The sequence below is a fragment of the Eucalyptus grandis genome, chromosome 5 (genome assembly GCF_016545825.1).
Source record: "Eucalyptus grandis isolate ANBG69807.140 chromosome 5, ASM1654582v1, whole genome shotgun sequence".
NCBI classification, from domain to species: Eukaryota; Viridiplantae; Streptophyta; class Magnoliopsida; order Myrtales; family Myrtaceae; genus Eucalyptus; species Eucalyptus grandis.
The window spans coordinates 2,354,336-2,367,075 of record NC_052616.1 but is presented as its reverse complement, the minus strand read 5'-3'; the positions used below and the strand labels follow the sequence as shown (position 1 = coordinate 2,367,075).

Sequence of the window (12,740 nt, the reverse complement as noted above, 5' to 3'; positions counted from 1 at the left end):
GTCTTCGAAGGTACCTTTTGAGACGGAACTTTTCACTTTTGAAGTCCATGTTCTCACTTAAAGACTATCTTGTAAATCTCAACAGAAATTGCTTGACTAATGCTTCTTCTTCTTCTTTTTCAAATGAAATTGAAAAATAGAAAACATAATAGTCACATGTAGCCCTAGTGGGCCTGTCCCCTCCTGAGTGGATGAGAAAGAAAGGGTCTATCAAGGGCTGTGATTGAGCTGATTCATCGCGAACTAGATTGATAAAAAGTATTTGTTAAAAAAATGGCCGTGAGTTCCCCATGCCGAGTCGAGGTCGGTTGACTTGACAGTCCATGAGTTTTTCCTTTTCGTTGAAAACAACTGCTTGTTGGGTCCAGAAAATTGAGTCACTTTATAAACGGGGAAAGCAAAAGGGTCAAATTCTCGGCGTGTACGTGGGTGGAAATGAGAGTTGATTTCTTATCAAATATTTGAACTTTTAAATTATCTAATCAAGTTGTTGAATTTGCGTGATTAGTTGGAGTTGACGTATTCATTAGAATGGTAGAACGTGCAATGTGGAATCCTCTTGATTTTCAAGGTATTTTAATTTTTTATCATGATATTCTATGTAAATATAGTGCATTTCCAGAGTGATGACTATTTAATTCTGTTTTGGTGGATAGTAGAATACGAGTTGATTTTAGTGGATGACTTCATAATTTATCGATGGCTTTACTCATGTGCTTTTATCAAATCCCTATAGAGGTTGCTCAAGCATTCTTGGTACTTAACTAAAATTTCTGTGATTTTTTCAGTTTTGTTATTACATAACCTACTAACCGGCAATGGGGTCAAAACACCCAAGACGGGTGTTGACTAATCTTCCGATTGTTTTGTGTTATAAACTACACTAAGGAGAAGAAAAGCCTTGATTTATGACAAGAATCCCACCTTCGGAGAATAGGCAATGTCTATATGTTTTGTGTGGAGAAATTTGCACACTTTGGATATGTTTGTATGGCCCTTTTCTTGATTTCTTCAAGACATAAATGTCAGTTAAAGATTAGTGGATCATCTTCTTCGTAAATTATTGCCCAAATTGGTCTATGGAGATCATTTTTGTCCACATACTGAGATTATTAGGACCCATAAATTGCGCCATTTGCAAATTGTTATTCTACCTTGAAATACTAACATATTTGTGTCTATAAATTCCTATGTATTAATCAATTGACTGCACTAAAACTTTATCCAAACTAAGCCATTGTCAAAATGAAACAGATTAAGTGAGATCATTACATAAAAGGGTATAATGAGATTTTTTTTAAGTTAAAAAGAAACCTCTTTTTTATATATTTAAAAAAAAAAAACCTTTTTCAAAAGAGGTTTCTTTTGAAAAGTTAAAAGAGGGTTCTTTTCTTGACTTTTCACCTTATACCACAACTTTGCCGTGACATATGGAGCGGGATGGCTCATGAACTTGGCGTGTACGGCTGAGATTTGACTTACAAAGGCCTCCTTAACAAATATATTCTCCATCGGAGCATGTACGTTCAAATTACAACAAAACCTGCTTATGCTTCCAAAAATTCCTTCTCTTCAATTTTCTTACATTCTTCAAGTATCAATTAAGATTTCACCGCTAGTACTATGAAGCCTCCCAACTTGTCTTTTCTTGAGTTCTCATCATCATGTCGTCTATTTTTCACTTGCGTAGTGATTTTTCCATGCATTAGCGAGTCCTTTCAACTAACAATGTGACAGATAAGCTTGCGTTGCTTGCATTCAAGGCCGCAATAACTACGGACCCTTTTGGGGCGCTGAATTCATGGAACCATACGACTGACCACTGTCGATGGCACGGCGTCATGTGCGGTCGCCTACACCACAGAGTCACAGGACTAGACCTACAAGTCTTGAAGCTTTCGGGATCCATCTCCCCTCATATTGGAAATTTGAGTTTCTTGAGAGTCTTGGTGCTCTTCAACAATAGTTTTCATCATGAAATCCCACAACAAGTCAGCCATTTGCACAGTCTACGTGTCTTGCGATTATCCTGCAACACATTAGAAGGTGAAATCCCAAGAAACTTGTCGAGTTGCACTCACCTTACACGACTCCTCCTTTCTTACAACCGGCTGGTTGGAGAAATTCCCATTGAGTTCGGTTCTTTAGTGAAGCTTCAGCTTCTTTCCTTAGGTATGAACCATCTAACATGAAGTATTCCTTTATCCATCGGAAACATGTCATTGTTAGAGTGTTGGAATGAGTTGGGTGGGAAGATACCCCAAGCTCTAGGAAAATTAACCAAATTGAAAGTGCTTGAATTAGAAGGAACTAAGTTGTCAGGCACAACTCCTCCATCTATCTTCAATCTTTCTTCCTTAAAGGAGATCGAAATCGGTGATAATGACATAGGAGGGAATCTTCTTGCCAATATAGGCTTTGCTCTTCCAAACATTGAGATTTTCACCATTGGGCATAACCGATTCACTGGAATGATTCCTTGGTCAATGTCTAATGCAACCACTTTAAGGTGGCTACAAGTTGGTGAGAACAAACTCTCGGGGAAAATGCCTCCTTTGGACCGCTTAAACATGCTCGAAATATTGACAATCGGTAATAATTATCTTGGAAGCGGAGGATACAGTGATTCAAGCTTCTTTTGCTCATTGACTAACGCCACCTCTCTAGTGGTGTTGGATATGCAAAACAACAACTTTGGCGGGACGTTGCCCGAGTGCATTGGTAATTTCTCTAATACTCTCTTCGCATTGGGGCTACGCAGGAATCTACTGTTTGGCACAATTCCCAAAATAGTCGGAAATCTCATCAACTTACAAAGGCTTTCTTTGGGCCACAACAGGTTTTTAGGTATGCTCCCCTCCGCTCTGGGAAATCTTCATAACTTAGTGGAAATGTCACTATCGTATAACAAGTTTTCCGGAGCAATTCCTTCTTCATTAGGAAACCTAGCAAACCTAGCACGACTCTATCTCGATCACAATAACTTTCACGGCCACATTCCTTCACGTTTATCTGAGTGTCGAAGTTTGGTGGAACTTGATCTATCTAGGAACAACTTAAATGGAACTATACCACCAGAGTCCATAGGCCTCTCATCGCTATCTATACTTCTGAACTTGTCTCGCAATCATCTCACCGGTGTCCTACCTGAGGAAGTCGGGAAATTGAATCTTTTGGCTCAACTAGATGTCTCCAGAAACATGTTGGATGGTAACATTCCAACTAGTCTTGGCAGTTGTGTTGGATTGAATGTGCTCAAAATGCAAGAGAATTCTTTCCGAGGCACCATGCCTTCATCTATGAGTATGTTGAGGAATCTCAAGGAGATAGATCTTTCACACAACAATTTATCTGGTCAAATTCCAGAGTTTTTCGAGGCATTTCACTTCTTGGAAAACCTAAATTTGTCATACAATAACTTTGAAGGCACATTACCAACTAAAGGAATCTTTAATAATGTTAGCGCTACTTTTGTCTCCGGAAATGACAAGCTTTGCGCAAGATTGCCTGAATTCCATCTCCCAAAATGCAGCTTTAGAAACTCAGGCCGAAAACTATTTCTTAAGTGGAAGCTCACCATCTCGATTTTCTTCGGCATTCTTGGAATAGCTCTTGTTCTTGCTTTTATGTACTTTGGTTGGTTGAAGAAGAAGAAAAGAAGACAGCCAGCTTCAAATTCCAAAGATGATTCATCATTGAGTCTATCTTATGGAACTCTCCTTAGAGCGACCGATGGGTTTTCTTCAAGTAACTTGATCGGGGTTGGCAGTTTTGGATCTGTTTACAAGGGAATCATTGATGAGGATGGAACCATCATTGCTGTGAAGGTACTTAATTTGATGGTTCATGGTGCCGTGAAGAGCTTCATAACCGAGTGCAAGGCTTTAAGGAACGTCCGACACCGTAATCTTTTGAAAGTCCTAACAGTATGCTCGGGCATTGATTATAGTGGCAATGAGTTTAAGGCCTTGGTTTATGAGTTCATGGTCAATGGCAGCCTAGAAGATTGGCTGCATCCAAGCCCATCACCAGCTGATGTAAATGGGAATGCACAGAAATTGAGTCTCATCCGGAGGATAAATATTTCCATCAATGTTGCTTCAGCATTAGATTATCTCCATAACCACCTGCAAAGCCCTGTTATCCATTGTGATTTGAAGCCAAGCAATGTCTTGCTAGATGCTGAAATGGTTGGCCATGTTGGAGACTTTGGTTTGGCGAAGGTCGTGATTGAATCCACCAATGACACTAAAGGGAGTATGAGCTTTACTGGTGTAAGAGGAACTGTCGGCTATGTTGCTCCAGGTAAGTCTTGCGCGCTATTTCCATCTGCCTCAACTGGTTCAGCTGCTATTATTTATCTTTTATTTGCAATTTGAATGAAGCACAGAATATGGAGTGGAAAGCGTGGCTTCAAGAGAAGGCGATGTTTATAGTTATGGCATTCTCTTGCTTGAGATGTTCACGGGCATGAGTCCAACAAATGAAATGTTCAGAGAAAATTTTAACCTTCATAAGTTCGTCAAGGAAGCCTTGCCTGAACAACTCCTAGAGATTACTGATCCTCTTCTACTTCAAGAAATGGAGAGCCACAAGGGCAACGGCAGAGGTGATGTAGCTCGCGATTGTCTAGAGATGGTTTATAGAATTGGGGTCGCCTGCTCGGTCCAAGCACGCAGAGAGCGGATGAACATCACAAAAGTCGAATCTCATTTACGTTTTATCAGGGATAAACTTCATGCAGCTGGTTTCCAAGGATAGGTAATATATAAGATCAATGGCTTTTCTGCATTTTACTTTCCCTTCGACGACTAGATCATTGCCATATATGCAACGATAGGCATGCATTCATGTGCCTGCTTGTGTGGATAAACTCAAAAATGCACCCACAATTCCTCAATTTTCCGGTTTTGTGTGAATCCAAAAAGAAGACTGCCAATTGAATTACATGCATCTCATTACAGAAATAGAGAATTAATCCTGTAGAATCATTGTTAGAACTCTAAGGGCAGCGTGAGGAAATTCTCGTGATCAAAGCGGATGAGAGGCTAATCATAGATCCCATCCCTTAAATATACTCGGTATATGCATTTGCAATCTCACCAAATTGTGATGGCTTTAGGACATTTATGTAGCTTTATTAGGAGTATCCTTTTAATAGACAATATATCAACTTTGCTGAACGAATGAATGAATCTACATGTCTCTTCCAGGTTATATGAACTCAGGAGTGCTTGGCGTCGGTTTCTGCAATTTCAGTAGTTTTTTTTTCCTTCTTCCATGCTTAGCCCTGGAAAAGGGGGGGTGCATGCTATGTTAGTATAGTAGATCCAAGGAACGGCAACGGTTCTCCGATCCTGGCCACGGCTCAAAATGAGGACTCAATCTTGTCTATCATTCAATAAAACTCAATTTTCAGCCCCATCGTTGCAAGAACTGCAAGTAGCTTTTTAAATCGACGACAGATCGATGCATTCCTTTTTCTGTGAACCTTTTCATGTACAATGCATCCAGGGGCAGAGCAAGAATTTGAGAAGCAAATCACATAATCCTATCCGACTCCCGAAATTGTATTTGTAACAGTGGTCGCTATGAACAATTTATCCATGCAGACCAACTACTTTATTACATGTAATATAAGTTCCAATTATTCTTGTGAACACGAAAGCAGAGTGAGCTCTTCTGTGAGCTGTGAAGTGCCTCAATCGAGAGTGTTACAACTCTCTAGGTCGATGGTGTGGCAATAATTTGGAGCAATTTAGTTGGCCCCCTTACCAACTAGAAATTGTTGACATATGTTTTCAATCGCATATGTAATCACGGCATTTTGAGGATATAATTATATTGCCTATACAAGGAGGGATAGGAAGGAGCTATCTCCTGGGTACCAAGCGCTCGTTACAATTTTTGGTAATTATTCTGTTATATTATGAAATATCTAGTTGAATTTCCAGCTCATCCAATTCGATTTGCGTATCTTTTAATCATGAACATGCATAAAAATGAGCATTTCACTAAAAACGGTTCGTAAAGAATTTTCATGGTGCTTGGCATTGCCTTTTAATTAGAAATTTTGCAAAAAGAATTCCTTTTTGCCGTCTATAAGCAATTTATTTGGATGATAAAAATCTGAGAAAATTTATAGGGTTGTGTATGGTATTCTGTTCTGTACAAGCTCAAATTAATTATCGTTAGGCCTATTATGATACATTAATCACACGATTGGCACAAAATAAGTCCAGACATGCTTATTGTTTAGTCTCATCTACACACCTTGTGAAACACAAGTATTATAACAATACTTGGTCATCCTCTGCAATCTCGATATGATTTACACTGATAAATAAGTTCGCATTTATATATAGAAAATCATGAGTATCATTATCCCTTTTTGGAAAATTTTGATAAGCATCCATTAATTTGAAATGCAAGTGTGAAGTCTATTCAATTAGATGTCGTCAGAGCAAAAAGATTAGAAATTGATAATTCAAACAATGCAGTAAATTGTCATTTTAGATAATTGGACAGGGAAAATTTCGACTGAATTACCAGCTTTAAGGTGAAAAAAATTTGAACCCATTTCAGAATATTGGTCCATTACAAGAGCCCACCAAAACCTTGAATACATTGAAGTTCCAACTTCCACCAAAACCATGAAGATTGAACAGCAAAGGTGACCTGGGACTTTTTATGATGCAGGAGCAGCTTTCTGTTTCTTTGGCATGCTATAGCCACCGACAATCCAAGCATGGTCTCGCTCAAAGGGCTCGAGAGTAACTTTCTCAAAAGGCTTGAACTGCTCTGCCTGCAGCTTCACTTCCTGGGAAAATACTATCTCGGCTGGAACAGTAGAATCGATACGGTTTGCCTGCAAAAACAAGCACAACCAGAAGGCATTGATTTCCCGTCTCTTCTCATTGAAGTAACATTTCCAGTGTTTCCTTTTTCCCAAGTGGATTGGTCTTTACCCTCCCTCAAATATGATGAGATCATTTCTGATGTCGCAGCTTATCTCCTACGCTTGTAAAAACTTGCGCCAGCTACTTGTCTTAATTTATGAGGACTTACAAAGTGGAAAAGAAAAATAAGTGTGACGAGCAGTCCTCTAATGCAACAAGCTACATCTCTAAAAAAGAATAAAGAAAAACCAGGTGCGCGTCTGTCCACAGAGAGAGAAGTTTGCGTGAAAGGATTTAGAACTAGACTGGTCAAACTGAAAATTTTGGAACGGAGTTAGTATCCGCACAATAGGTTTAAGATTAATTAAATAATTTCTCTCTTATATATCCACTGCACAAAATAAAATGGGCAGAGAGGTGCGGGGTCGAATGAGGAGAATCGCAATTAGAACGTCGATGAACAACAGATTAATATTCAATTACAAATAGCAGAAACGACGAAGACGAATGTAATGGAGGTTGGACAAGCATGGAATCAAGTCTCCCCCCACACGTGGTGGTGGTGCTCCTAAGAAGACGGAAAGAAATCAAAACCCAACACCATCCTGCGTCTCTACGCCATCTCTCCCCGACGTTACCCGAGCCTAGCACCATGTCCGATGATCAAAAACCGATTCGATTCCCCCCCCTTGCATCAGAAGCAGGTCACCTATTTTGCGATTCCTCTTTCTTTAAGTTCCATTCTGACAATTTCACACTTCAGATTACATTTTATAAGTGATTCAATGCCTGTCAGCCTTTCGAGGCATGATTCACGGAGGCTCCACACGCGTCTCAGCCTCAACGCACCGTGGGGGCGCAATGGAACTCCGGCTCTCAAAGTCTCTCCTCGTCTTCGAGGCTGCATCTCTGCAGATCACGGCCCCGGGACTTTCCTGAGCCCCGATCCCAGCGCAAAGCTGGGCCATGACCCATTCACTACATCCAGTGGGTGTGTTAATATTAACAAAGTGAACTAGAATACTTATAGAGAATATTTGGTGTCTTCTTTGCCGGGACGAGAATTCAAAAACCCATACTGACCAATCGGAGGCTGAATAGGGATACAGAACTTGAGTACGGGGAATCATCGTTGATATGAAGAAAGGGAAAGAAGATATTAGTGTTGGTTGGGGCTGATGATGACAAGAACAATAGCCGATGATGATGATGGAGGCGGCATTCAATCATTTAGAGCTTTAAATTGAATAATGAAAATTCTGAATTCTTACGAGCAAAGTATTCTGATAAGATTTCATAGCAAAAAAGGCTACTCTTCTGGCTATATTGATATTATCTGTATGTATGTAACTACCATCTCCTGCATAACATGATAATAATAATAATAAGGAAGAGATTGATATTGAATAAATATTGTGAAAAAGACAAAAAGAAAGTAATGGAAACGGTAAAGATGGTATCAGAACTTCCCACACGCAGTGGTCATAAGAAGAAGAGAAAAAATCAAATTTTGATATCACCTAGTGTCTTTACACCATTACCCCACATTACTTGAGCTACAACATTAAATCAAAAAGGAATCAACGCTCAGGAGATCATGTACCCTCTTCACATGTAGATCATTGAAGCGTTTAAGCATATATAACATTGTCGAGAGTTTCTCACTTTCTTGAATAGAGAAATTAGGATATTTTTTATTTTATATATAATGAGTTCAAAGTCAAAGGGAGACTTGCGAGCTATGATGTAGATCACGATTGTGAAAAGATGGGAATGGGGCCTTTTAACTTGTCTAGCTCTTGATCCAGTTGAGAGTCTTGGTGGAGAATGTATGAATGTTGCTCTTTCTAGTTCAGCAATTTGGTGATTGAAGGCGTAGATTATCAAATTGGAGAAGGTGAAAAGTTGTTTTGAATCAATATCCACTATCTGGGATAAAAAGAAATGAACAAATTGAAAATCCAAACCAACCAACACGGTTCGGGTTCAATGTAATTGGGTCTTGAGTTGGGTCACATGTTTTCTCTTCAGCATATTATGATTATTCTTAATTCCGAGAATGCTTGGCCTTATCGCTTGTTCCAAGCCTTCTTTCGAGACAAAGGTCTTAGTTGCATGGTCGAAGCTTTGTGAAGGGGCGTGCTCCGTGCTCCACACTCATGGGGACCCCATCTCCTAAAGCATCAACTGTTCAACAATTTGATAACGGAAATCACGAACCATCTCTCAATCTAGGACTCGCATTGGGCATACCTATAAGGCAGACGCATTAGGATGGTTGGTTACCCCTCCATCAATGAGTGCGACCTCGCCAACAAGGAGCTAAACAAGCATGCGCTCGAAACTCTTGTTTGTGTTGTTGTCAAAACCTCGCTGTTGTAATTAGGATTCGGGGGAGAAGTCGAGCTCCGCGGTACTGGTAAGGCCATGAAAAATATGAGGTGAATATTGCATGATACTAGTATTATGATATTCATAAAATTTTGTGGAATCTATGCCAATTATTCTAAAAGAAAGAAAAATATGTACAATATAGATTATGTCCTTTGAGTTTTAGAATTTGTGTGATTTGAATTTTTTGCATTTATTTTGCAAAATCAAGTCTTTTAGTCTTCTGAATAAGTTTTGTGGCATGCAATTAAATCCTCTAATTTTCTTATTTATTTAATCAAGTGTCTGTCTTTGATATACCAACTATAATGAATACTTTTTGTTTTTCCTTTTCTTTTTTGCATATTAATTAATTGACAATCTACTTAACAAATGATTTGATTGTACAAATCAAAAAAAGTTAGAGGAATTAATTGTTAGTGTCACGCCCCGATCCTCCAGACCTATGCCCATCCCTGCTCGGTCGATATAATAGCGATGTCTCGGACGCATTGCCGACCCCTTTATAATTTAATATACGCATGCGGAAGCAGACATAAATCCCCAAACAATAAAACAATGGAATAGGAAAGTAGGGCCAACTTTCAAACCAAAACAAACATTTTTATAACAAATAGGATTATTCATAACATCAAGTCGCTTACAAAAATATCGGCTTAACTAAAAAGGAACTGTCCTATGACTAACTAGCTAGACAGGTTTGCCGATTCTACTTCTTCCACCTTCCCAAACTTCGGAACTTCCGGCTCTCCACAACTGTCACCTAGGGACCTGAAAATGGTTATACAATAACCAGTGAGACAATATTTCAGCGAGTTCTACCCCCTAAGACCCGATTAGGAAGAAAATATGCCCTAAGGCCTGCCTAAGTACAATTAGGCGTTAGAGGGCTTACCTTGGCCTCAGTTTCCTTCTTGCAAGTCAGTATCATTTAATATTTCAATGAATCCTATCAACCATCAAATCACTCAAGCAAATCGAATCATCGATCAATCGACCCAGTTGATTATATATCATCACGACCATCTCCTGGTTAGCTCATTCAATAATATCTATGAGTCCAATCAAAATCCAGGACTCCTCAATCAAAGTGAAATATAGATAGTGCTATCCTATCTCTAGATGACATATAGAGCCATCGAGCGGGTATGCATAACGTTCTATCTTCAAGACGACATATAGAGTCATCAAACCGTTATAACATACCTGTGGATAACGTTCTATCTCCAAGACGACATATAGAGTCATCGAGCTGTTATAACACACTGTTGGATCATACTGTCCTTTCTCCAAGATGACATATAGAGTCACCGAGCCGGTACACAAGCAATTACATCTCAAGATGACATATAGAGTCATCGAGCTGTTAAGTCATATCGTCCTATCTCCAAGATGACATATAGAGTCACCGAGTCGGTATATATGCAATTCTCTCTCAAGATGACAGGAGAGTCATCGAGCTATAATAGTATAACGTCCATTCTCCAGATGACATACAAATCATCGAGCCGTTATAGTAATTTTGTTTTGAAGACACAATTTATTTACTCTTTTTATCATACTTGATAAAAGTACACGTGTGTGGTACACGACCAGCCTTAGCCAAAATATAAGATTTTTACTTTTTGAATCTCCCACTATTTTCAGCAATCCCATAATAGATTTTTTTCGCGCTGTAGACCGATGCCCGGTAATTTTCCACTTAATCACCAAATTTAATTAATTTAGGAATAAAATCCTAAATCACAATTAAATTAATTCAGCACAATTTAAAGCTCAAATAAATAAATAGACTGCACCAAAATAACTAGCATAAAATTCCGGTCGTCGACTATCCCAACCTAATTTCCGGAAAATAATTAATTAATTAAATAATTACGGAAAATATTAAATAAATGTAATAAATCCAACTTAGGCCCGTTATAGCCTAATTGGAAGCTGAAACGGACCCGGAAAAATTCCAAGGTTCGTTCAATAAATAACAGCACGTGTCTACTCGCTAATGGCACTATCTAACCACCTAACATGTGTGACATCCTGGATTTTTAGTCCTGTTTTCAATTGAATAAATCGTGTCATGCCCCGAACCTCGAGCGCGCGCACAACCCTCGGTGGTCGATAGAATTTTGCGACATTCCCAGGACTCGTCGCCGACCCATTCAATTTTAATCTGTCATTAAACACAAGCGGAAAACGAATCATCTCCCCATCACATACAATAAAGCAATCACACAGGGATAGTGAGATGAACAGCAGAAACACAATGCCTACTCTTATTTATATACATTTTCATATTGGATTAACCTACAAAGGATCGTTTCTAATTTACAAGCCCAACAGAGGGCCGATCCATCCTCTAAGTTAGACCAAAAAGAGACCAATCTAGGTTAACCCAACTGTACACCAAAAAGAACCCTCGGGTTCAGCACTACAGTCACTCAGAACTAGAGGACTCAGATCCCGATGAGTTGAAGCCGAAGGCAAACGGGTCGACCCCTAGCAGAGCGGGGACAACATCCTCCACAGCACCATCAGGAGGGTCTAGCTCCATAGGATCCCAGTCAGCGTTCTCGGGGCTCATAACAGGTGGCTCGTCAACACCTCTCAGAGGACCTATCAGCATGTCACTATTATGGATAAACCACGCCTGGAACCTATGGGGAATCCATTACCTCGGTCACTCATCCACCCAGATGGTGGTGATATACTTCTCATACAAAGAGGCCCGACCCGGGAAGCGGTGGTGCGTCACGACAGTATCCCAGTCCTTAGGGATACCAAACCTCACTGGCGGAAGGGCCATCTTAACAACCTGAAAGTGGTTATTCAATAACCAGTGAGATATAAATCTTAGCGAGTTCCACCCCTAAGCCCCGGTTAGTACACCAACTCAACTCGGGGTATCTATCCAGAACTACCCCACCACAAGCAACAACCAACAGTCGATTCGCATACAACCTTACCTGGGATGTCATACCCTGCATGATACACACAAAGCACATGGCCATTAGATGATACATTTCATCAATCACATACGAGTCACGTCACAAGCGATCTCACCAGGCCATTACCACACTCTGTACGTTATCAATTCACGCGTGTGTGCCATAAACGATGTGATTCACTCACGCATATAATTAATGCATATAACAATTTCACACATCAATGCATCAATTCAGATCGAGCTATCGATCAATCGACTCAGTCGATTACATGTCATCGAGACCATCACACGGTCATTTTGATTATTCGTTCTCAACTCTTAGTCACGGCGCAACGGGCATAACCTAGATTAAGTGGTCATCATGGCCCCACTGGCATATACTAGATTTAGTGGTAATCAGGGCCCCACTAGCATAATTTGGGTTAAGTGGTCATTACGGCCCCACTGGCATAATTTATACTTAGTGGAATCACGGCCCCACTCGGCAAATTTAGACTTAGTGGTAA

General features: G+C 39.8%; 1 protein-coding gene across 1 annotated transcript; it reads left to right on the top strand.

The window, feature by feature from the left end:
• Positions 1-2,216: 2,216 nt before the first annotated feature.
• Positions 2,217-4,761, top strand: LOC104443517 (probable LRR receptor-like serine/threonine-protein kinase At3g47570). The gene is made up of 2 exons (XM_039312803.1): positions 2,217-4,305; positions 4,391-4,761. Exons 1-2 carry the CDS (start codon positions 2,217-2,219, stop codon positions 4,759-4,761), a joined length of 2,460 nt encoding a protein of 819 aa, XP_039168737.1.
• The last annotated feature ends 7,979 nt before the right edge of the window (positions 4,762-12,740 follow it).